The sequence below is a fragment of the Aulonocara sp. 'chitande type north' Nkhata Bay genome, linkage group LG23, assembly GCF_057382095.1.
Source record: "Aulonocara sp. 'chitande type north' Nkhata Bay isolate Kocher_YH1m ecotype deep benthic linkage group LG23, A_spYH_male_GT1.1, whole genome shotgun sequence".
In the NCBI taxonomy this organism is placed as follows: Eukaryota; Metazoa; Chordata; class Actinopteri; order Cichliformes; family Cichlidae; genus Aulonocara; species Aulonocara sp. 'chitande type north' Nkhata Bay.
In genome coordinates, this window is record NC_141365.1 from 16,466,609 (window position 1) to 16,494,065 (window position 27,457).

General features: G+C 39.9%; 1 protein-coding gene across 2 annotated transcripts in view; it reads right to left on the minus strand.

The window, feature by feature from the left end:
* Nucleotides 1–26,744, minus strand: part of tgfbr3 (transforming growth factor, beta receptor III) — a 66,088-nt gene extending 39,344 nt beyond the window's left edge. Inside the window, exons 1-3 of one of the 2 annotated variants that reach the window (XM_086281758.1) lie at nt 26,516–26,744; nt 21,896–22,073; nt 597–784 (exon numbers count right to left, since the gene is read on the minus strand). In XM_086281758.1, coding sequence (XP_086137884.1) covers nt 597–784; nt 21,896–21,956 — 249 coding nt within the window. In that variant the 5' untranslated portion in view covers nt 21,957–22,073; nt 26,516–26,744. The remainder of the gene's footprint in view (nt 1–596; nt 785–21,895; nt 22,074–26,515) is intronic. The other variant, XM_086281757.1, reaches the window with a different exon arrangement.
* Nucleotides 26,745–27,457: the final 713 nt, after the last annotated feature.

Sequence of the window (27,457 nt, forward strand, 5' to 3'; positions counted from 1 at the left end):
GTGGGCCTGTGATTCATCTCCAAACTATTGCTGATGATTGGGACTCCAGCCACGAGATGTGCCGTTTAACACCCGAAGATAGGGAGCGGTTTTACAATTAACATCAAATACAGGAACACTATCGGTAGATGTGCTGACAGTTTAAATGAGGCAAATGGTGGGAAAATACCAGGTGCTTAAATTACTTATCACTTTGTTAATTACTCACGCTAAAAAGGTGTTTCTTTGAAAGCTCACCTGATCATAATGTCTGACACTGTTTTTGTTTTTTGTTTAATGAGTGGAATCAATAAAATACAAAAGGCGTTCACTTTTGCCAAGAAGTCTCCTTGAAGTAAAATGGAAAATAACTGCAGCCATTATCAGAACTGAGAAAACTAGGGCAGTGGAAATATCAACCACAGCAGGTCTTACAATCTTCATCCAGCTTATGGCAGGTCACTTCTAATTTGAAATTCTTGCTAAATTGAAAAATTAATATAAATAAATCTATGAATATACTTTCTCTGCCTACTAAATTTTGATCAACATTAAAGCATTTACAGGTTAACTTAAGACAATTTAAGTTTCAGGTTCTTTGACTAAGGATGACTCACTTTTACTGGAGAGTTGTCTGGTCCCTCATGAGCATGTCCTCTCAGGTTGATGATGTGGACCTCCTCAGGCAAGCTGGTGGTGCCCCTGCTTGCACACCCTGACAGGATAGTGAAGCTCTTCAGCATGGCTTGCACTGGGTGTCCCGTCCCCACTGGCAGCAACTCACATGGGCTGCGAAACAGCGGTCCTGCAGCAGAGAAACAACGATTCTTGCAATAAAAATAAATATTAAAGCATGTGTATGATTCAGAGCCTCATATATTGCTGTCAATTAAATCCAAGCAACATTCTTGAGGGCTTAAAAGGGAAACTAACCCACGAGTGACAAAAACTGCAGTCCCTCAAGTGGCCACTTGAGCAGGCCATACCCCATAGACTTGTATGTCAAAAAGCACAGCTTAACAGCAGAAAAATCCTATTTATAGCCTATTACAAAAGCATTTTACCTCTCTATATTTAAATGTCTCCTTCATAACTGCACAGGAAGCTTTTTTTTTAAATTATTCATTCACTTTAACTTACTAAAGTTAAATTTTTGTTTTTTAATCTTGACACAGGCAGCTGTAGTTGCCACCTTGTCCTCACAGAACAATATATTTCATCTGTTTATGCTGTCGGTGCCTCTTGGAGAATATCTGATAGGATAATCTGGCCAATAATACGTAAGTAGCCTGTGCTCCAGTTTTTTTGTTAGTAAAATGCTTCTATATTATTAGTCTGTTACTGAGCATTTATTGTCAGATATGTCTGTTTATTAGACCTTACTAACCTTTTTAGTGTGAGCGCATAACTTAGTACTCCAACCTCTCATCCACTCTAGTCCACAGGTGGTTTAGCTTGACTTTTTTTAATGCTAAAATTGGATTTTATGAGGTGAAACTTTTTAACAATCATCAAATGCTAAAAAACAAAAAAAACAAAAAAAAAACTACATGTCAGTAGAATGACTGGATACATTTGTTTTTCTGATTCCCCTACAGTCTAGGTTTTTCCTCTAAATGGTGCCATGTTATGCACTCTAACTGTATGTATGCTGAGTAACATGAAACACAAAAGCATCATCATCCCTAAATATAAATGCCCTAAAGTAACTTCACCGATTTCCTGCAATGGTTACATTTAACATTCAACAAGAACCAGGGTTTGCAGTCCACATCTTTTAGAGTCTGAGCAAAGGTCTACAGTAATGATTTAGTTCATACTTTACAACTTTGCATATGTCAGCAAGAAAAGAGCAATTTCCTGAACAATCAAAACATCTGGTGAACACTTGTGGTGTAACAAAACTGCATAAACTAATTGTTGTTAAGGTCAGTCAGTAGGTTTTACCGATCTGAAATCTGAAATCTTTCTATTCTTAAAATCGGAAGTCTTATTTACTGCGAACCATCCCTTGTAGTTGATATCATCCTAACCTGATGCCCACAGTGTGGTTTGAGCCAATGCTAACTGACATTGGATCAGATACAGATGTAGAGAAAGAACTGTTCATGCTCATGTTCACATAGTGCGCAATTTAAGGTTGCCAGTAAACCCAATCTGCATGTTTTCAGACTGCAGCAGAAAACCCATGCAGACACAGTGAAGCCATCCAAATCCAACAAAGAAGGCCCCCAGCTGACTGGGCTCCTTACGGACTGCTAGAAGATCGTGCATTTACTGACTGGCTGAAAGATATAGGCCTTCTGTGGGATTCACAGACCATAGTCACCACCTTAGTCCATTTGCTTATTGCCCAAGTTGTTCCCACACAGACTTTACCTGGGCTGGCCAAGTGTCTTCGGAGTCCTTTATTCTTTTAGTCTTTTATTTTATTTTGTTTTATCTGTCCGAGAGAACAACGCCATCCACGAACAGACAACCCTCTCACTTTTTATTTTAAAGTTCACCTGGTGGTAACCAGTACTGCTCTAGAGAACGCCTTGTCCCTTAAATTCCACTGCCTGCAGCTGATATCAGTAGTCCTTGTTCTGCTCTGGGGACTGACTTTGAGTTGGAGGGCCATTCTTACCAGGACTAAGTAAAGCTATGAGGCTGCGAAGAAGGACAGGGACTACTGTCGCCAGCTGCAGTCCAAGAAAATGAATTTGAAGTTCAGTGACAGGACAAGAGACTCACTAGAGAAGCAGTGGATTTTAAGCACAGTTATTTGTTTGTTTGTTTCAAAAAACTACCAAATATAAAACTGTGTTTATTATTGTTTATCATCATTTACTTTTAGGGTACCTCCTTTTGTCCCAGTATACAAAATTAAAGACATTTATATAAGGATTTTTGTCTTGGTTTCCCCATCATTTTTAAAGCATGTCATACAACTGTCAACTCTCAGTAATTAAATGTTCACATTAATACGTTTTTGGCAACGGGGGAACTGGATGTACACATATCTCTTTTACTTTCCAGTAGATGTTCAGAGTTCAGTCAGTCTGGCTATGCTTTCTCTTCTGCACAGTCAGCTATAATGAACATTTCTATCATCCATTAATGCTGCAATTCCTTGACCGGCACAATGGTTCGTTTAGATTCACATGACTGCACTTACCATTCACACTCTTGCATGATATGCAACTTCTATTCATAGGCCACAACCTTTGTGGTGGTTAACTAACCTAACCGCAGCCTGACAATTTCCTATGCTATAAATTTCCTTTACGTTTTAAGTGAGTATGACCCACTTAAAAACAATGAGGGTGCAGTTTGCAGATGCACAAACCTCAAGTGGGACTCGGGGTGGTACAAGAGAATTTGTTCCGAGTGAGGTAACAAACAGCACTTTTACATTAGAAGGTCAAGTACACTATGAGAAAGAGTTTGGCCAAGTATTTTTTTTTCTTGGGGTCAGACCTCACAGGCTTGTGCCAGCCAAGGCCCGCTCACATTTCAAACACATCACACTAAACACGCAAAGGCTGCCAACAGCAATCAGATGGAACATTTGGAAATAATTAAAGTCTAAGTGAAAGACAGTTTGATAACAATGTTAAACTCTCCAACTGACTCCAAAAACACAGCGCCTCAGCGGTGGGGTACAGCTAGGGGGAAAGGGTTTGGGGTTTTTTTTGTTGCTCAGAACACATAGCTATTGTTTTCTCTTTCTGTGCCGCCAAATAAGCCTATGTTGGATCAGCATAAAGCCAGAGATCATGTATGGCATAGTTTCCCTCTCCTTGTTGTGAGGAAAACATCAGAGAATTTATTATTACCATGTTTTTCTCAAGAGATAAATCCCAAACTCTTCACAGACAGCCTCAGCCTGGACTTTATGTTGCTATGCTCTTGTTTCTCGTGAATTTACTACAAACCCAGAAAGATTATCTTTAACTCTTACTGAAAGGATACATATATTAAAATACGGTAAGGTCTTACTATAGCGATAAAACCACCAGACCTAATGGCAAAAACCTGTGGTGCATCAGTACGTCAACCCCCGCCTAACCCCCCTCGCTTTTCCTCCCAGCGGGCCGAAGCCTATTCCCTCCCCAACCATGTCAGCACGCCTCACTCCCACAAACACGTCCGAGGGCACTTCAACTCACTTTTTCCCCTCACACATGGAGAATAACAAACAACTGCCAGACAAACAAAGAAAAACACACGTCTTTCTGGGAGACTGCCAAAAGATTACAACAGCTGCTGGCCAATGATGTGATTTTGTAATTGTTTAAAAATACAGCAGAACAGAGAGACTTATGGGAGAAAAGAGCAACACATGGATAGAAAAGTAGGACATTCACGGTGACATTGGTTTTGTTTTTGTACAAATGTTTTACAAAAAAAGCTGAGAAACACTAAAGTCTTGGTGTGTTTCATTAAAAAAACGATCTATGCAGTGACAAGGCTTAGCTAAGATGTTATCATGTTATTGGTTCATTTTATTTCATTTTATTTCATATAAGGAAAGGTGTGACACCATGAGAGCAGCGGGTTACAGGATTCATCGTGCTTCCTGTGTTAGCGCAGTTCTGGTCAGAGTGACGAACTATAAAAAAAAATTCGCTGTATAGTGTTGCAAAAACTAAAGATTCTCTGCAAAGCCAAAGTGTGAACAGCAAAGGACCAAACATGATCGCGCATAAACACGAGGAATTATACACTTCAGACAAAGCGAACTAGTAATAAAAGTATTTGTGAATCAAATACATTAAATGTGTGTTTTGTCAGAGGATAAGCTCCACCCATTTTTCCTGTCACCTCTCCCCTTTCACCACAACCTATTTTAGCCCTGAAAAATGTTCATAATTTGTCCCATGGGCCAGTTTTCAGATAAAAACTGTGCATTAATATCGAATTAGCCTCTTCTTCTGTGCAACATCATGAGTCATTTCCAGGACACCGTCTAAAGATATCCATCATAACTTCTAAACTGTAACACCTCTTGTGGAACAAGTCCGATGTCTTTTAACGAATACGAACTAGTTTAGGTGACACTGATCTAACAGTGTCACACAAATAGAGAGTGCACTGTTTGATCAAACTGACACAAACCGTATCATGTATGTCATTACCATCAGCATACAACCACAGTTGACATCAAAAGTTATACAGGAAATAAAACGAGCATCTGTTGGCCCCACCACAGCGTGGTGTCTGCTGTCACCTTTCCTGTCTGCCTTTCTCCCCCGCATCTGTCTCCCCTTCTCTCCATCCACCTTTCTTTTCCCTCAGTCTTTGGTGGCAGGCAGAGTGTGTCCTGTCCAGCTGCTACTAGTGACTTTAGCTGGTCAGGCAAAACACCCACAGCACAGGAATGAGAGAAGCCGTTGTTCACTCGGTCTGAAAAGCAAGTCTACCAGACACTCTGAAGAATACATCCTTAACCCATCTCCAAAATTTTTAAAACACTACAAAATCTCAGACATACTGCAAAAGGCAAAGCCCTCCATTATTCTGTAACTCAATCTCACTCCAGTCAGCCATATCAAATTGATCTTGCAAACTACATAAGAAGAAAAGAGCAGTAAATATTCACCTTGAATCCTGACAATTCTTTGTTGCAGTATCATTCAAAGTAGGGCTGGGCCATACTGTACCGTTCACGGTAATACCGGTATAATATTGGGCAACGATAAGAAAATGAAATATGGGTAAAACGCGCATGCACAGTGCCTTTGTTTTCATACCCACATAGCGGAAAAAGCATGGCGGCGACGGAGAATGAGAAGGGCGAAAGCGGATCGTTGAATGAAACGGATGAACCAGAATTGGTTTGTAAAAATGCTGCAACTTCAGTGGTGTGGAACTGGTTTAGCTTTCATCTGTCAGATACGCAACAAAGCACTATTTTTGGTAGAGCATGCTAGCGGGCCGTTGTTATTACCGTGTTTTTTGGAAAATACGGCACACTTAAAATCAATCCTTTGATTTTTCTGAAAATCGACAGTGCCCCTTATAATCCCGTGTGCCTTATGTATGAACTCTGGTTGTGTTTACTGACCTCGAAACGATTTTATGTGGTACACGGCGCTCGAAAATCTCTCAAATGTTTTAGTACAACTTTGCTAAGCTACGAACCCGCACAGCTTGATGGATTGTCGGAGCATTGCGACTATCGTAGGCAGGAGCCTGGCGGAGTGATATGTACTGTGCTTCAACATAATATTACCGTATTGCGTGTGTATAGCCTCTTTTTAAGTTTTGTGGGTATTATACATGGTTATGCTGAGGATATGTCGGCCAGTTTCCACTGGAAATGCCTTTTGGTTAAACTGTCAGCAAGGAATTTGCATTTGCACTGTTAATTTTTTATATAACTTTAATGCACATAAAAAACAGCTGCTTTTTTAAGTGAATATACGTTGTTGGGTTTTTTTTGCACTAATAAAGTTGTGGAGTTGTAAAGTATTTTGTGTCATATCAATTATATCGTCAGTTATATCGTTATCGCAAATTTTCAAATGTATATCGTGATAAATATTTTTGGTCATATCGCCCTGCTCTAATTCAAAGCAAAGTCTATTTCTCACAGGCCTCTCTCTGAAAACAAAACACCTGCAATAAATGAAATTTAAGAACCAACAGCTACAAGGACAAGACAGCTAAATCTTCATTAACACCTCATCATCAGCCTAATCCTTCCCATGTCGGATCACAACCCAAATTCATTAAAAAAAAAAACTATGATTTGAATTCAAATTTCTTTGCGTACAAAGTTACAAGATTAAGATCTTTAAAACGTGTTTATTAAATTAGTTTAAATGGTTAATATCGTTCACCTTTGCACGCTTGTATTTTCTGACAATGTGTTAACAGACGAACGATCTGAAACTGAAAGAGAAAAAAGAAACCATTTAGTCCACCTGCAGTCTGAACTACACACCTAACCACCCACTGACCTCCCAACACTGTGTTCTGCTCTGCGGTTCACTCATCTACAACACTGCATTAGCAGATAGTCCTCTGTTGTAACAGGGCTCAGGGGGAGGGTTTGACAGCTGGCATACCTAAAGCAAAAAAACAAGGGCTCAGGAATAGATCAGACTTTATTTAGACAATAGGGTTTATCTGCAGATGGATGTTTTGGGCTGCTGTTCAGAGTCCTGCTGATCAACACTGAAATCTATGGAGAGCCACAATTAAACTAAAGATTACTATTCATCAGAAACTTCTTCGCAGGCAGCTTACAAGCTTATTATAAAGTATTATGCATCAGCACCGGCAACTACTGCAAATGTCACAGCGTCGAAACCACATGTAATAATATAAAAAGATTGTGGTTTCATTCTGAAAGTGAGAAGTTCTACACAGACAGAGACACATGGCAAATAACTTTCACCGCTACGTTTGTTCCCGTTTACTCTGCGTGGGCACACACAGGAAGATGTTGTGACGTGGATTTGTTTGAAATACTTCGTTAAATACTATCTTGATGCTTCCCCTACGATTTACCACGACAGAGGCAGCGTTTATAAAAGATTGTGAACAGATAATTTAGTATCTGGCGATGTGATGCTGAACTATGTCACTGTAGCATATATTTGAGCAAACTGCATCTAAAATGTACCTTTTTCAAAATTTGTTGTTCTGGTTCTGGCCAGGAATAAAACAGGAAAATATAAATGGCAGAAAAAAGAAGCTGAGCCTGGCAGAAACTGTCGAGAAACTTTTCTGTGTTTAAAGTAGAAACATTGTTTAAAGAGTTTATCTCGTGTCACGATGGCAGAAAGAGAGTAGTCAACAACACATTTAGAACAAGAAAAAGGTTTCTCCAAGTTAGACTGTTGGGGACGCCGTAGCTTCTGTGTAGGTCTCTTGCCTGTAAGTTCGCTGATGGACTTAAAGTATGTTTCGGCTGCAAACTACTCAGTTTCCCCTCCATCGCCACCTCAAAATGTACTTATTTATCTACAGGGCTCTAGAGTGCGACCAAATTTTTCAGCGGTGCGACTAAAAAAAAAATAAAATATTTGGTTGCACCTGTGCGACCAACTGTTCGGGTAGCAAAAAATAAAAAATAAAAAATAAAAAATCTGCAACCTTCCCTGTGGTCAACAACAGACACACATTATGCCCCTATCGTGGACTAAACCAATCAGAGATAGTAAGGGGCGGGACCTCTCTGATTGGCCGTGGTCCAGTTGAAAGTGCAGGTGGAAGTGGGAGGTGAGTAGCTTGAATAAAGCGATATCAATTCATTAAATCCTGAATCGACTTTTAAATATAACTGTGTTTTGCCAGAAACGCCAGATTCTCAGATTAAAGCTCACAAAACCATTTCAACAACAACCAAACAGCAAATGAGAGCAGGTACACGGATTCCACACAAAGACGTAAACACAGAGCGGACCGACGCATCAGAATCAACTTTGTCTTTCTCGGGTTTCTTACCTGACGGCCCATAGACGGACACGCTGTCGGAGCTTAGCGATTCTGATGCGTCCGGTCCGCGCTGTGTTTACGTCTTTTTGCGCTGATTCTGAGCTGCAGGTTTTGTCTCTCCAACCAAAATTCACCGAGCCAGCAGCAAAAGAAACAGCAAACTGCGCTTCACATTTGATCAATGTCGTCATGAATTTTGCTGTTTTGCTTCCACGACTATTAAAATCACACTTCATGCACAGCTAGCTCTCTCTCTCTCGATCTCTCTCTGTACTTCAAGAACAGTTTCCCGTCTCCAATCTCCGTTTTCTGTATTATTCATTCGCTTATTACCCACCAGTCTACCGTTGTTTACAGCGCTGTCGGCTGCTGTCTTTTTCTTTTTCACTTAAATGACCTCTGACAAGAAAGCCTATTTTTTCTGTTGTTCAATACTGAAGAAATTTAAACTTTATATGCAGAACATTGTAGAATATTTTTAAGGTTATCTGCTATAAAAAGCCAGACCAGGAAAATCTCCTTCATGTTTTTCTGTTTTATTCTCAGTTACTTTCACACAAAGGCATCTGCTGTGATGTTCACAATTCTGATGAAGTCAGTACTGATAAATGATCAGAATTATAATATTTCTGACTGTCTGAGGCTAAGTTGAATCGAATCGGGACTTTGAAAACCGGAATCGAATGGATTATAGAAATCAGTGATGATACCCAGCCCTAGTGAGCAGCCTAGGCACGACAGAAGTGGATGTAGCTGTAATAGGAAAAGAACTATTGCTAACTTTTCTGTTAAGTTAAGGCCTGATGCTTCTGAAATTCATAGCCAGTGCTCTGACACGGTGTCATCAATCTTTGAATGCTGAAAAAGCACAGTGTATCCAGAAAAACACATATTATATAAATTATTATAAAATTTGTGTGCGCCTAACTTTTGTGCCGGTGGTAAAAAGTTAGTCTAGAGCCCTGATCTATTAGTTTATCTGGTTTTTAACTGAATTATAATGGAAGTTAAGTGATCAGTGAGGCCTGCAGTATAACAAAATAAGTCAATTTTAACACTGAAATATGCAAAGCAAGGCTCTGGAGTCCCAGACTAAAAACATGGAGCTGAAAATTAGCACAATATGGTGATCAGTATTTGCAGAGTTCACAACCAGGGCTTCCTGCAGAGTGACTGATTCTACGTGAGAAAAGCACATGAACATGAAAGAGTAGCACCAATGACTGACACGCACTTTAACCTGCTACCTTTTCTCCTTACCACCCCCTGGTTAGATGTTTATTTCTTCAGTTATGCCTTTTTGAGGATTAGTGTCAAATATACAGACACTGAGCCTAACAGAAACGTTGGATATAGTGTGACAAGACCGTGTGCAGGACAAATTTATTTTCTGTAAAAAGATATAAATTATATTCTTTTATTTTTCTTCACTGTCTAAGCGTCACTGTGATAGTATTAGAGCTCAGATAGGAAGTGAGCATATAAATCCATATTAAGAAGGGAGAGACTGTGCAAATACTCACTTTTGATATATTTAAACAATGTGAGGTCCAAGCAGTGATGTCACTAGACACTTTTCACAGTCCTTGGCAGGCTACTTTTGGACCTCATTTGTTATACACTAATATCTCTTTCAGATATTTTGTTCCAATTCAGCAGATTATTTTTCCAGACTATTATGTGATAACGTATAAAAATCCTGCTCTTGTTTTTATATATTCCCTGACTACAAGCTTCCTCAAAAAAAAAATTTTAAGTGAAGAAAACCAGTCTCTATATAATTTGACATTGTGCAGAGTACTGGTTGCTTTGCAGTTTGAAAATCTGTCCTGTTGCTTTCAATTAATAGAACCAGCCTCATGCTTAAAATAACTACAAAAACACCAGGGCAATTGGAGTGGAATTGCAAGAATTTAGAAGAAATAATAAAATAAGATGGCCTGGAGGTAGAAACAATGTTGTAATTATGTTGTAATGCTCTAAATTTTTCTGTTTTTTTACTATAAACAAATATAGTAGATGTCTGTATCACACATATCTTTGTTTATTCCAGTAATAAAATGCATAGAAACATAGGGTAAAAAATATATAAGTGCAGAATTCACATAATGTTATCGCTATCAGATCTAAATCTGGTTGCAACACATTTATTTCATCTATAAAACATATACAGTTGGGTATACTATGAACAAGAGAATAATTTCTCACAATGCCATCTTGAGATAACATACATGTATAGCCACATGTATATCATAGAGGCTGTCTGGGCATTGTACTGAATTTTTTCACATTATGCAACGTATTGTAACTTGTGGTGACTAATTAGTTACCCAGAGCGTGACAGTGTTGAAATCATGACTACGTTTGATAGCAAGGTGATTGCACAGGTCACCAGATAGGAGACAACCTTTCTGCAAACAGTAGACCTAGACTGACTGCAGTAACCTTCAGAGAGATCTTCGAAGGTTTGCAAATAATTGTTATCTAATTTATAAATGCAGACAGATTGCCAACATGTTCCCATCAGTCTGAGTAAGTGTTTGTTAATGAGCACACTTGAGGGCACTTAACTCAACTGGCTGCCAGCTAGTTGTATGCTAGTTCATAGTCCTATAAAGCACGCCAGTTGGTGAGCAAAAATGTAATGTCAAACTGTTAAATTTGAATTTTTGTCTACATAGACATCAACAGATATGTGATGTTCGATGATTCATCGCAGTTAATTGCTGTATTATCGGAAACACATTGAATTTAATTGCCAACATGACCTCAATCAAATTGCAGACTGATACCTGACTGTCGTACGATAGCATTTATGCAAGGCTTTAGAGACAATTTTAGTATGCTTGATAATCTCATTTTTCAGCAAACAAACAGTTAAAGTAAGACTTGGTCTTATTCTGTAAAATAGATACTGACAGAGCTGAACTCTTAAAGAATAATTTGCAGATGAAAAAGATGCTAAATCGCAATATATATGTTACTGCAATAGTCAGCACATTGGAAAATGCTAAAAATCAAAATAACATCATTTCGACTGTATGTATAATGTCGTGATAATATCGTATCGTGGCGTGTCTGGTGATTCTAATGTCCAGGATGATGATTTCAAATGTCTTTGTTTATCCAAACAACCCTAAGCTAAAAAAGGCAGGTTGCTAATGATGTTTGCTCCTTTAATGACCAATTTATTCATGTAGACAAACTTCTTCTGTCATAGTCCCTGTGGCTGTCCGGCTGACTCATTAAGGCTACATGTGTTATTGTTTTTGTTTCGCTCTCGCTCTCTCTACCTCTCCTGCCTCCTCCCCTGCCTAGGCGGAGCTCACCACAAGCTCCTGCATTTGGCCACACACCTGCAGGCAATTACACACCTGAGGCTCACCATCCAGCAGTTTCGTGGGCACTACTTAAGGTGGTGGCTCAGAGCTTCTCATCGTTGGACTGTTGTACAGACTCACGTTAGTGTAAGCCTGGCTTTGACTTTCTGTTTGTAAATAGATTTCCCTGGGCCCGTCCCTTGAGCCTTTCTTGAATTCCCGAGCGTGAGTGTTTGACTGAGCAGTGTGGCGAGTTTTTGCGTGGAGCGTGTTGGAGTAGGAGAGCGGAACGAGTGTGCGTGTGTGGAGCGTGGAGCACCGAGCGAGTGAAGAGACCCTTCCCTTGGATCCCCGGGCCACTGATCTTTCCCCACACTTTGTATATAGTTTACTTGGTGTTTGTAAATAAAAGACTGTTCATTTCAATCTTTCCGTCTGCACTTGAGTCCGTTCAGTCAGCCCAGACACGGTCAAGATTGTGAAACATGTATATGAATTTTTACAATTAGAAAACTACCCCCTGTGAGTGGTGCATCTGACGTCACAGCCCTCTTCTACCATACAAAGAAATATACGCCCCCGTTTCCACAGAATGCACTTTGTTGCTTTCCACAGCATGGCACTGAGCCAACCACTTGGGTACAGGAAGTGATGTCAGTCTGTGTGCCAGTTAGGGACAAATCTGATATTCCCACAAAGCCATTTCCAAAGATAAACATACAGAACCGTTCCCCTGTGTGTGTACACATCCTAATTCAGTTGCCAGTATTTCTTCAACAATTCTGACTGTGTTTCTTCAAATGCAAAAGTAAGGCAGCAGCACTGATACACACATTCACTACACAGATAGACAAAAGAGCCGTGGAATAATGTTAAGAAAAAGCCAAGTTAATTAAAATGTATGAAGAAGCATAGAGGTGTATCTTTGAGATATGCCTGTTCCCCTGGGAATGGGATTAAATGAATTGTTATATCTTTCCTTCTTACTGCAGGGCATAATTCCCATGGACCATGAACCTTAAAAACCAGTTTAGAGAACATAATATTCTACCCGCTTTTGTTTTCCTAAGGGGGTTTGGACTAAAGAATCACTAGCTCTGCAGTGTTGACATAAGCACAGCCCACTCACCCCTGAACCTTGAGCCACTACTACAGGAAGTGAGTAAAGCCTTTCATAAGGGTAGTGTAAGTTCACTTCACCGGCCCTCCTATGAAAAGGATTTATCTCTGGATTGTAAAACTTGGAGGCATGAGAGGAGGAAGCTGGAATGGGATGAAGAGAGGAGGGGCAGGGGTGAGCCTGAACGCCATTAGGGAAGTCATAAACTTCGCCATCAAAGTGTGAAGTCTGAAGTTAGATATCCCACAAATCTGTCTGTAACTCAATATCACCCAAACAGTCTTTATTGGTAGATTCATCTCTGCAGCTGGCATACAGTAGAAAACACAGCTAAATCAGACACTCATTTCACTGGATTATATTTTATCTACTGTTTGAAGGGAGTAAGGATATGCAAGCAAAGCTTCTTTTAGTTCCTAAGTATGTTAACAGGTGTTGAGATAATAAATTAACTTCCTTTGGATGTAAACTTCGACGTTGAAAGGCAAGTATGGTCCTATCATTTTGAAGGTTTATGTTCAAGAGTGGCCAAATAAAGGGAAACTTACTTTAAACCAGATCAATACTTACTGCTAGCGCCATTTTTAACTTAAGTACACTTAAGTTAAAGTGTACTTAAATAATGTTACAAAGGGCTAAACAATAAGAAACTTCAATAAGTGAAAAATGAATTTCATAGAGTAAAAATTATTTTAATATAAACAGGAAAAAACAAATACTGCATATTAAAAATAGGTTGAAGTAAAAAATAGTTTTTGCAAAGAGATGTCGAGTTCAACTGCCTGCGATCTTCAGGCAGAGAATTCCACAGTCGTCGGGCCTGAACTGCAAAGAACACCTTTAATGACCAACGACTCTTTGGGGCTGCTAACATGCGTCAGGCAGTAACCAGTGTTCATATGCCGTAATCACTTCTGTCTCTTCAAATGACCCCAAACTGACTCAAAGCAGTTTATATCAAGACCCAACATGGTGAAGGACTTCTTTGTTCTTGTCACTCAAGACGGTTCTTTTTTAGTGTTGCTGTATTTTTAAGACAAGTGTCTTGTGGTGGAATGAATGCAGACTTAATCAGATGACTCCCCGAAGGCATCTGTACGTTGCATAACGATCTAAATAGCATAATATAAGACATCAATCTACCAAATAATTACAGAGAAAGAAATGGGTTCAGGTAAGTGACTGATTTGACTGGTCCTTCTAGAAACAAGTTTTGCCACTTGGCCACCGCTTTAACAGTTAATACAACCATGTATCTAATTAATGAGGAGGGAGCCTAAACTTGAATTTCAGTAGTGATTGGCATATAAAAACAGTTCAGACCTGATGCAAACCTCTCCAAAAGTTTGGTGAGTATGCCCAAAAATAAGATTTACAATGTTTTCCCACGGCAGGTTATACTTCTACATATAACATATCTACAAACATACAAACATAGACGGCATTAGAGGTTTATAAGCAGCTCGAACCAGACTGCCAGCATCATGAGCATATTTGGATAATCCCACCAGAATTCTTAACAAAATATTCTAATTCACATTATAGATACCGTAAGTCTGTCACCACACAGCTGAACCTGTTGAAACCTGAAACCTCTACTGCACTATGCATCAACACAGCAACATAAATGGATAACATTTTTCACAGTTGGGTTGCTGATTAGCTTTTTGGGGGCAGGATTGTTTTATTCAGGATTCTTTAAATTATGAATAGAAGGATTTCTCTTAGCTATTTTCTGATATATCAGTATCATCATTTCTAATGACCAATAGATGTAAAAAGTAAAGAAGAGATGAGAGAAACACTCTTTAATAATGTTATGGGTGTTGATGTTGCAAAGTTTGGTCATGTTTAAGTTAGAAGGTTTTTCTTTGTAAATGCAGATCTGAAAAGATACTTAACAGCTTAGTGTAGCTATGATTTATGTAGTATATAACATACTAGGTACTGATAGTGAGACTGGTCATTATTCATCAGCCCTGACAGATGTAGGAGGCTCATGTTGGTAAGTGATCAAAAAAAAAACAAAAAAACATGACCACTTACAAGCAGCATATGAAGTCACAGGCAAGCAGGCAAGATGGAAGCGGGTACATTTCTGCCTACCTCTCCATGCAGGCATAAATCAGAGGTCTTTGAAGAGATGGAAGACAAGGCTAATTCCCAGAGGAACACAGGAGCCACTGTGTAAAGTGAGACAGCTGGGGGAGACCGAGCATATGACTAAAGACTGGCTGTGCTACCACTGTATGTCTTTACTGATGGGTGCTGACATGTGCTGTCTGGACCTATAACATCAAAGCAAATAAGTTGTCAACTCAATCAAGAAACAAGAAGTGGCTTTTCATATATATTTAAAGAAGTTGTGAATTTTCCAACTCTGGGACTAATGTAGGCTAGCTTACCTTATCTTTAATAGATAACATCAGCTGAGAATTATACACAAAATAATACAGTAACAGTAAAAAACAAAAATGCAAGAAGGAAGAGTCCTATAATGCTATAACAACAGCAACACAAGCACTGCTACAGTCTGTTACACTGAAATACCATAAGTGGCGTGCAACAGCCATCAGCCAACCCAGCACAAATCAGTTCTCAGCAGTACTGAAACTACCCAAGCAGTACAACATTTACCATGCAATGGAGAGAAATGTCTGTCTTGCAGCTCCAAGGGCAGCTTTCTCATCAATCACAGATGCCTTCAAAAGCCGAGTTTTTGACAACAGCTCGGCGGGGGTTTGGGAACAGCCACATCGTCTGCATTCACAAAGATTTAGACGTAGTTGTGGAAGCAGAGAGGTGTGCCCTGGGGTCTTTCTTCTTGTCCCACTAGATATCAGACTCGTTTCATTTGTGCTGGATCATCTGCTTTGCCAGAACTCTCAATGTAAAGTATTTAATACAATCCACCCAACAGATTTAATAAAAAAAATAAATCTGGCAGATGGACTGGGGATCAAGTGGAGATGAAATGTTTAAGTTAAAGTGCAGTGTTTTAGTTTAATAACCGCAATGTCCCCGTTATACAAAGAGACAACATTCTAAAAATAATTTTGATATAAAAATCAAAATTTGAAAGAGTGTGTTAAATAGACTATAGACAAAAAAGGAAAAACTGGGAGCCGGCATGCTGATCAGGATCACAAGGAAAGTGTTTCTAGGTATCAAGATGAGCCATCCTTAGCCTCCTCAATCTGACATCTGAATTTACACAGGCACACACCCTTACTTACCCGTTAAAATCATAAGTCTTGCCTAGTTAGGCATATTTGGAGGGGAATTTGCCAAAGCAATAAATAACATGAACTTGTTTAATCAATCATATAGCAGCCCAAAATGTCTTTGTTCTTGTGATATTTTATAGAACTATCACTCATATGTGATAACAGGGGCTTTTGAGAAGCAGCAGGCTGCCATCAACAGAAGGCAAAGGCTGAAACAATGCTGGTCCTTTGTGCCAGTAAGTAAGCCCAGTGCAAGAGAGCCAAAGAGGTGGAAAGGGCAAGTCAGACGGCATTTTCACACACACTGGAAGAGACTACATTCCACTGGGCTTCAACTTTACAAAGGGGAGGGCAAAGAAGAAAAATGACTTGTCAAGTGCCATGTTGTCTCATGTATTAACATGCACAAAGGAGGCTTGGGAGGGCCTCTTAACTGGACAGTTAAAAAACAGAAAGTGTGATGAATAATTGGCCAGTTAGAGAAGACCACAGACAATGAATAAGCAAAGAAGATTTTCAACAAATAAATCAATAATCATGCAGCTGAAATGAGCTCCAGCCTCCCTGTGATCTTGAATTGGATAAGCAAATCTTAGGATTTTTTTTCTTGTTTTCTGTTTTGCAGATGCACTATTACAGTGCTTTTTAAGTGTATAACAGCTCACTACAAGCTACTTCAGAACTACTTTCTCTGTCAAATTCTGAAAATCAAGTGGAAAGCATATGTTTGTGATCTATAGCACGGATCAAGCTCTGAAGGTCTTACTGTCATTTTTTTGGAAGTCACCCCTGTTTTTAAAAGGGATTATTCCAAAACTGCGACATGGTCTTTCATCAGGACTCATCTGGTGGAAAAGGAGTGGGGAAGGTGAGGCCCCAGGAGGGGTGAGTCTGTTGAAAGACACAACCTGGAGGCCTTCACCTTGCATCCCATATCAGGATTTTTTGAGTCATACGCCCAAATTTGGCATCTTTGCAAAGTGATGAAACTGCACTTAATAAAAAAAAAGACACCTCAAGCAATATAATGTGATAGCCCAAAATATTTTTTCTTGCTGCTTCCGTAGGTTATCAGAACAGAGGGAGTCCAATTTTTTACTATTACGCTCTCATTCTTCAATGAAGTCACACTCCACATAACTTTCTTACTCTTACTCTCCAGATTTTTTTTTTTTTTTTTTTTTTTTTTCCACGGGGCTGTTAAACACAATGGAAAGCGCACGATCACCCCAGCTGTCTCCCATTACTGGCTCTGACCAAAATTATTTACACGCCTGCTTACTGGAACTATGGAGAGAGTGAGAGCGAGAGAGGGGAAGAGAGAGGGTTGGGGGCGGGATTTGGTTGACTCCTTCAGATTTACGTAAGCATCCTCTTAACAAGAGGCTGATAAGAAATGACAGACATAGAAGATCTTGTGTCTGTAGAAACATGTCTGCTGCACTTCACTTAGGCACTCTTCCATGTGTTGGTGAGAGTCTGCTTTCAAAAAAGCTAGTATATGAGTTAGTAAATCAAACTAAATACTCCACCAATCACTTTACACACTTTACACTGTTAATTAAACTGGGTAATACTGCGGTTCCCTTCATTCATAAGTAAAAGCTATAAACACACAGGGCCGCAATGACTGCCTCCTACTTGACAGCACTGTTAAGATAAAGGCTTCACCATGGGGGAGAGCAGATCTGTAATTAGACAGACTCAGGACACCCGTTGCTATGTAAACATCCCAACCACTCAGCGTAGCAGCACACTGCCTCTGCGCTGCGCTGCTCCGGCTCCTCGCATGAATCACTGGGCCACATCTGGTTTAGCATGCTGGAAGGGACTTTGTCGGTTTGGCACGCCGTGCGTGTGTGGAGTGTGTCGATTTGGACCAGACGACCCACGGCTGCGCTTACTTCTCTCCTCCCCCTGGCTACCCCACCTCTCAGATTACAGCGGTTGCACAATGCTCTCTGGCAGTCCTGACTCTTGCTGGCCCTAAGAAAGCACCGTGGATACACAGACAAACCTTTTGCTCAACTGTGGAGAGAAAGAAAAGTTACAACCACTTTTGGCACCGCAGTGACTCGCGTCTGCCAGGAGTATAGAAAAATGCAGACTGAAAGAAGTTGTTTACTCGAATGTAAAGCTGAAAGCGAACATATGCACTCTGAATATGAGCACGGCTCCAAATTCTCTCTCGTTTTGTTTAACAGTCTACAATGAATCGCTGGAGACAAATTCGCACTAGTAGCTTGGTCATCCATCAAGCCACCTCATAAGTAAAATCAGGATAGACAATAAGAGAGAAAGTGCTTTTGCACTCAATAACGCTGGTGTGTTTTTCAGTTAGCCAACACCCCGGCCTTGTGCCTCCAGTGTAACCAGCATCCTGCCGGAGCCGTTTTTGGCAACTGTCTCAAATTAATATCTGGCGTGGCTCCTGAAAGACTTTATTTCACTGTAAAATCCACAGTCAGCCCCAATGTCCCTAATATATCCTTCACAAAGTTACCATTATGGCATGCTTAGGAGACGCAACCGCAAAATGGCAGCGATCATATTGAGGGAGAAAAAACAACAACAACAACTTATAAACAGCAGAGTGAAGCAGCAGAGCACAGAATTGAAATATGGACATCAAGGTGCTCTCAGTCTGACTTTTAAGAGTTATGGGAGGCTCAGAACCTGGATTGCATTACGCTGAAAGAAGACTCATTGCAGACTAATCTAAACATTACGTAAGAGCACTCCTGACAAGTTTAAGGGCAGATGTGACTGTTTACACAGATGCTGTGCGATAGTAGGAACAGACAGTAAAAGAGAGAGAGGTGAAAGAAAGAGGCTGATGTGGTGTGGAGTGTCCGTGGTGTGGTTTGGAGTAAAGAAAAACTGGTAAGCTTCTCAGTGGCAGTTTTAAAAAATATTTGGCAGAAAGCAAAAAGGATAATGTTCTGAATGTGCTATTTGGCATACATTTTCCCTTAAATGATAGAAAACACCCCCCCCCCAAAAAAAAACAAATCATTTGCCAGTAAATCAGTGAATACAGTCACTGACAATACTCTTTGGAGGAAAGGGCATTTGGTTGTCAAACTGTAAATATCTGTCCCTTGTGACTTAGTATAACAATGCATCTTGCCGTGTGAGGAGGAATTTAGAGGAAAACTTCATATGGGACTTCATTGTGTTGGAGATCCTGGCATTGTGGCAGAAATTATGTTTGCTCTGCCCACAACACATATTCACTAACTTGCTATTGTCTGAGTAAGAGTCAGCTCTCTGGAGTGCGGTTCAAGCCCCCAGAGAATAAGAGAAGAACTTTTACAATAATTACCTATGGCGGCAATCAGACTGAAACTATGAAAAATGCGAACCACACATTATTCCTGTGCTGCCACAGAAAAACAAAACGGGATACTGCAGTCTAAATCTGGAGTGAGTTCAAGTCGAGAGCCGTACATTGTGAAACTGCTTTCTGTAAACAGGACATCTTACATTCTAAAAAAGAGACCAAACGGAATGAACACTTGAATCTGAATATGGTTTGTGCTCCTTTCAAGTCAGTGTGACAGGTTTGTCCTCAAACTGTAGGGCTAAGTGTCAGGATGGGGTCAGTACACTATGGGATTTGTTCAATTTACCAAACAAAGAAACCCACAGTTGAACTTTGCAGCCAGTGTAGATGTAAAAGCAACGAAAGTTCCTCTAATTACCTCTCATGGCCAACTCCACAACTACTTGAAACTCCACCCACTTCTAGTCAACACAGATGTGGCCACAATTGCCGACTACTCACCCGAAACAGAACATCAACAATTCTCCCAACAACTTTCAAGGGACTGGCATGAAATTTGGTACAGATAATACTGGACCAGAGGTTTTTAGTTTAACGCTATTAGGATTATTTTATTCCCTTGAATTTCTACGCATATGCAGTTTTCTTGTATCCTATTTGGATATTGAGGAAAAAAAGTGGTGCAAATATTCATGGCACTTTATCTTCATTAATAAAGATAAATCGTGATGGATCTGGGTCTGCAAATAGGTTGACATTGTTAGGGTTTTAGCGAAATTCCAAGAAACTCATTCTAGTATTTCTCTACATTTTACAAACTAATTGGCACAAAATCTGCTAAAGACATTCATGCTCCCCAGAGGAAGATCCATGCTGGATTAGATTTTTTTTTTTTAATTTGGTCTATAAAATCTTTAAAATATTTTGGTTTTCAGTGTGATGCTTTAAAAAGTTACTGGCTACCAGTTGCTAAATTGCCATTCCAATTTCTCCACACCTGTGAAACTGACAAGTTTTTATGCTTCCAAGGGGATTTATTCTGATGTCTTCATAGATCCATGCATCCATCCTTTGCCATCCAGGTCTGGTCCAGACAGCAGTCTAAAAAGAGATTCCTACACCACTCTCCAGCTCTTCTGGAGAAACACTGAGTCATTACCAAGAGATAACATCTCTACAGAGATTTAATCTCTCCAGCATGCCCTTGCTCTTCCCTGGGACTCCTCCCAGTTGGCCATGATCAGAACACCACATCTAGGAATTGTCCAGGAGACATCACCACCAGCAGATGCTTTTTTAGGTGAGAATAAAATCATCACAGGCATTCTTGCCCCCTCATGATATACTCTATATATTTTGCTGATCCTCCTTGAGTATTCATCCATCAATATTCATATGAGACTTTGCTCTGTCTTTAAACAACATGCAGAATGTACAGTTTGTTTGTTTTTTGTTTTTTTAAAAAGCAGCAAAAATGCTAAGAGAAGAAGATAAATGTAACCTTTTAATATCAGACTATTATAATTGTCATTGTGTGCATGTTAGCATGATAATGCCTTTTTTTCCTTTGTACTGCTCAAGTCTCAAAGAGCTGATATGACTGCAGAGACTTGACTCTCTGTGTGGCAGAACTGTCTTAGGAAGTCTAAAGGCCGCAGTATACCCACGTTTCAGAGAAACTTGTATTTATACCCATGGTTACGGCACAGGAAGCTGCTGCAGTATTCTCCGAACAATAGGTGTCACCACTCAGATAATATCACCACATAAGGGCTGATATAGGGGGAGAAGAAGTTAAAATGAGAAGCCAAGACTTTGTCGAGTGTTTTTTGCGAAGTTTTTCGACAACCTCTCGAGTTTTCAAAAACTGTCAACCTGTAGCACATACAACCACCTGTGTAGCAGTTTACTTATCTATTTTCTCTCTCTTTGGTTTGTCTGCATCACTGCTGTGAATTACGGAGTACTTGGCAGAATCTGAGTCTCATTCCACCCAATCTGACAGATACACGTAGGCCTGCTGAGTGTTTTGTATTCTCAGATCGAACTTGTCAGCACTTTCTTTAGTATAAATCCCCCTTACTCATGACTCTGACAAGCACTGTCTAGAAAGGCATGCTGGGAGAAGGGTGGAAAATCCCATAGCATAGGCAACATTTTGACACCACAATGTTTCAACACCATAACACCATAAGGATTTTTGCAAAGTTTGTATGATTACAACAATTCTGAAGCAGAGCCAAACATCCAGAATAATTAATAAGTTCCATCTTCCAAAACCATACTGGAGTTGTTAACGCCGAGCTAAATTATGCACTTTCAAGTAACAAGTAAATTATCAGGGTTTATTTTTGATTATTCATCTCCTCTAACGCTATAAACTAAAATCATGGTTCACAAACTGAAGTATGAAGCAAACGTCGGTTCAGGAGATGTTTTTGCTCTTCAAACAAACAAACACACATATATCTGATAACACCTAGTCTCACACGAAAAGCATAGGAAGTGGCTTGAAATGAAATAAACATACCTGCAGATGCCAGGCAACATATTGCAAGAAGCATCAAGGGAATATGGGACCTTGTAGCCATTTTATTATTCTGCAGATTCCAGTATGATAAAAGTGGATGAACTGGCCGTTCTTCAGCGTCTCACAAAGGTTTCCCTTCTTGAGAATGGGTCTGCAGAAAGCCACGTTCAGGCTCCAGCTGCAAGTGAACAAAAATAAAAGATGTCAACCAGAAGAAGCAGGTTCAATTAAAGCATTTACAAACAGCAGGGAACTGGGCTCTGCTTAATATACAGCGTGGGAGTGATGAGATGAGACAAGAAGAGAGGCACTTAGGAGACCAGGGGATTAATCTGGGAGGGTTAATTGGAGGTTATGCATGCTTCAAAGGACCAGGCTGCACACACCTTCCAAGCCTGTTAGAGTGTGCAAGTAGTTTGGGATGGATGACTGACTTGCTGGGTGTTAACAGTCCAGAACATGCCACAGGTTATTAACACACTTTAATTTAAAGACTCAGGAAACTCTAGTGGGGTCTTGAGTAAGCAGCTTAGTACCACCGCACTAATTACCATGACCCTGACTGAAGCTTTAACTTAATCTAAGTGTAAACAGTGACGGCTATGACAAGGGGAAAAATGAAATTCATGTACATTTATAAACAAAGAATATCCAGAATTTTACAGAGTTTCTCTCAGAAAGTGGCAGAAGGAAAAATCCTAATCGTCTTGCATAGAAAGGAAAAGGGTGTAAAGTTTAATTATGAAAGTGATTTTTGTACAGTGAAAAATTTAATTGTTTTATTCTAGTTGATAAAACTGGAAAAAAAATTCTGCCACTATAACCACATTCCCCTTCCTTCCGTGGCAAAGGTGGTGGGGTATGTAAGCAGTGCCAATGACTCAAGAGTGGCGGAAAAAACAAGAAACCAAAACTGATTTCTAGTCTGAATCAATCAAAAAGGTCACCTGTCTAGGTTTCACTTTTCAGTTTAAACAAACCGAACAACGCAAACGCATTTCCCAAGTGTTGAGTGTTGCAAAGCTACAGATGGTTAACATGCAAGTGGATAGATAAGCTTATGAAAGAAAAGGGTAAAAGTAACATCCACTGGCCATATAAGGCTGTCAAAAAGGACTAAGTAGCGTGCAATGTCAGTGTGACTGCTGGCAAAACCACCCCACAGATGTCAGCTACTACCTTTGGGAAAAACCCGTTATAAGACGCTTGCAGCTTAGATGCTTTTTGACAAATATATTTAAACACATCATGAAATGTAGAATCATTATATTTTGTAAATTCTTTTGCAATAATTAAGAATTAATTTTCATTTAGCAGATTTAGCAGTATAATTGTAATTATACTTGGTCCTTTTTCTTTTTACAGAAAAAAATGAATGAGGCAGGAATGATTGAGTCAGGAGTTAGGCTCAGACGAGCAGGTGCTTTTGACCATGAAGTCCATCTTGCAAAAACAACTGTGTGATATCTGCAGCCGCAGACACGGCTATTACAAGTATATTTTAATGCATTTTTATCAAGGTTATAAATTCCAGTATCAGCAGCAGAAAGATGCCTTCAAAACAGTGCATTATAAGAGTCAGACCAGAGAAGCACAGAACAACTTCAGAGCAGCAGAGCAGATAAGGAACACATGGCCATGCTGTTCTTACATTCTGACAAGTATTAATAAAAACAGTACACTGGAACCTAATATATCCAAATGAAAGCAAGCTTTTCCATTTCCAATAATCCAGCTCGTTGTTTTTCAAAGGCTAAATCAAGATTAAAACGTGGACTTCTGAAAGATTTACCATGTTCCGAAGAATCCTTTTAGCTCTTTCTAATTCTCAGTTATTATGTGGGTATGTTCTGTAGATGCAATCAAAACATGTCTCTAGAAAGATATGGTCCGCAGAAAAAGTTGTGCAAATTTCTTCTCTGATTGATGTCTGACTCTTTGTGGCAAGAAAAGTGAAACTGTTGTCATGTTAGAAGTCTTGTAACAAGAACTGCAGGTGCTCACACTTTAAAGGCACTGTCTCTAACTAGTATAGAGCTGTGTGGAAGAAACACATGTGCATCTATATAACCTGTGGTGAGCTATACAGTGTATATAGGAAGTGATGCACAAAGTACTGAGGTGCATCACTCTGCAGTGCAAGCAGCTTGCACAGGACAAAAGGGCCTTTCACTGTGTGGCAGCTGCAAGGGCTGGGAAGTCATTTTGGAACATCATGACAAATATTACACTTTCAGCTTGTCAGTGAGAACCAGAGCGCTCTGTTTGATTTATGCCGCTCCTTGACCTTCATCTCTTCACTGACTAAACAAAGCTAAACTGTGTTGCAATACCTTTTGGGAAGCAAAGACCAAATCAAAGGAGACTTTCTTTACGTAAAACAGTGTGTAGCTCTTTTGATGTATCTATGGTTGGAATCACATTTGCACTGGGTTACAATACTAAGAAAGCTGGTGGTAAAACAGCTTCTAAAAACCTATGTGCAAAAGATTTAGTCATAGCCTTTTAAAGCTGTTTTGGGTTGGAGAAGGTTTTAACTCTATGCTATGGTGATGGTTTTGTTGCAGCAACAACTCAAATCACCTCATGTGACTTCTTCTCAACCCTGACTGTCTAAGCCGAGCAAAGTATTTCCCTCAAAGAGAATCTGGAAAGTACATTATAGCATGCAGACCCCAGACTGAACGTACTGAACATCAGTGAAACCAAGCTGAATACTTGTGGTCAGTTAAGTGTTAAAGGCCTGGCTTATATCTGTGTCATCACGTATGCATACGCTGCAGTTAAGCGATGTCAAGACCCAAGGGCATTTACAGGGTTCTTGTAATCGCAAAGCCATGCGCGAAGAGAGCAATAACACAAAGGCTGAGGTCTGTGTTATATAGTGCATCTTGTGGTGTATGAGTAAGATACTCAGGATTAATACTCATAAGTCATTTTGAAAATCATGTGGTCATATGAGCTTCTGAAAGAACTATAGTGAGCTCTTCTGCACTTTCAGTGTCTATGGACTGTCACGAGACTGCAATTTCAAAGTCGATACCGATACCCCTCAAAAATTGAAGATTGTCTTAAGGTTGTGCAAAACTGTCTGCGATAGCTTGTACTGTGTTTTTGGTGACATCAAGCTATATTTTTGTTGCTAATCAAATAGAGCTGGTAAAGTAAGCCACAACTGCTTCTGTATAGCAGCTGGCAGACTTTTCTCAGTTTTGATCTGAGACTGTTCCCCTGTTAATGTATTAATGTTACAGATAAAATGTCACAATGTCTCATTTTCCCCTTAGACAGTATCAGGGTTTATCCTGCATTGAAATGGACCTTTGGTGGGTGCCATGTAAACACAATCGGTTGGCACAAAGTAAAAGCAATAACTCTGTTTTACTATAATTAATGAATTTTCAGCCACTTGATTAACAAAAACTTCAACAGACTTGAATATTCTATCAACAAAACATTTTAAAAACGTCTTTTTATGACAGCACTGGCGATCTTATCTCCAGACTGGTCGTAAAACTTAAAAGATGGCTTACAAAATGTTCCATCTATTTATGTAAACATCCATCCATTTTTCCATTTTATTTTCATTAATCCTTATCCAATGTAGCACAGAAGGGGGCTGGAGTCTATGCCAGCCGACACTGAGAGGGAGGGATTGCCAGTCCATCACAGGGTGATAAACAAGCACAGAGAAAGATAAACAAACAATCACACTTATGGACAATTTAGAATCATCAGCCTAAAATAAAAGGCATGTTTGTGAACTGTGAGAAGGAGTCGGAGAGGCCGGAGAGAACCCATGCAAACAGGAGAACATGCAAACTCCTTGCAGACAGGCCCCAGCTAGCCAGAGGGTTCGAACCAGAAACCCTCTTTGTGTGAGGCTAACCGCTTCACCACTGTGCTGTCCAGATAAAATGCAAATAAAATACCTCATGATTTTGGAGTTTTAACAAATTCATCTATAATAAAAATATATATATGTGGTTGCAGTAATATCCCTGAACTCACCATCTGGATGTGTGAAGCTAAAGCAAGCTAAAAGAATAGAGAAAATATCCTAAGCATGAGCAACCATAACATACAAGTACACCGTGACTGCCACAGTAGTCCTGTCCATTTTAATCCAGTGTAAAGACACGAGTTGACACTCTTAAGTTTTTCTCTAAACTTCTTGCACTGTCAGTCACGTTTGTGCCCACAGAAGCGCGCGGGTGAGAAGAGAAAGCACACCCGTGCGCGCGCGCACACAGTATCGTGCTGTTGTCACTCTGAAGGGAATACTTCACTCAATGTTTACCTGTGCTTTTCTTTAAAGCAGCTTTCTTATGAAACACAACCAAACCAGCAACAAAGAGAATTTAAGCAAGAGCTCTGTGCTGTTAGCCCGTAGCTAACAATCAACAACAGCGGGAGAAAGCAGGAGAGCATGTCAGCGGAATCATGACAGATGTTCTGCTGGAGTTTTGAGCGGCTAAGTACACTGTAACTGTAAACAGCATTTTCAAGGGATTCGCACCCACAGTGCTGCCTGACATTCTTTACATAAACCTTATCTTCTGGACAAAAGCTAAGCGTTATCTAGTCAAAGAATTAGGTCTTGAAAACAAGCGGACATACCATGCAATCTTCAGAAAATGCCCAAGTAAACTTGGTTGAAGTTGAGGTCGCAGCGCTGGATGCGGATATCAAAGTCGTTATTTCGGCTGCACATTCACGCAGTTATTTTTGATGTAGTAGATAAAAAAAAATCACAGAGAACAATGTCGACGGGATATTTTATCAGTTTGTGTTCAAACAACCGCACTCGCTCAAAGTTTCTATCAGTTTACTACTATCTGTCTGCCTTTTTACTGAGGGCTTCATCTGGGGGCGGGGCCTGGAGGGAGGAGGCTGAGCTGCTGCGGCAGAGCTTCCCAAAGCAGGGTGCACGGTCTGCTCAGGAGCTCCTGCAGGAGGATCACAAGGTCCTTAAGTGATCGCACATATCTAAGTCCGAATGTGAGAGTGCGTAACTTTAATATCTTAAAAGGACCCTTCAGTCCCATATGAAACATAAAGACTGTAACTGTATAGGCTGTATAGGCTTGCTTCAGGTTAATCTCACCACACAGGCCAACAGAGTGATCCTTATCCACATGGAGGCCTATTATGACAGGTAATACAAATATCTGGTTAACCAAGACTTCTATTTGATGTGCACCTTTTGCTGCAGCAAGAGGACTTTGTTTTGAATCATGAAAATAATTGTGTTGCAAGGTGTTTGGCGGTAGGGTGTTTCTGTGTAATCCTTTGGCATCTAATGTCCAGTTTATTAAAAATCTCCATGTATAGGATATTGTGCAATTACAATTTTACAAAATACCATGATTTATAACATATGATATAGTAATAGAACAATCAGACATGTTATGACTGTTAAATCAACCATCATCATCTATATGCTTTAACTAAACTGAGGTCAAACTTTGGCAATATTTATTTAACTGAGACAAACATGGCAGACACTTGGGATTGCAAGCAGATGCAGCTTGCAAGCCCAAGTGGCACTTGGTATTCCAG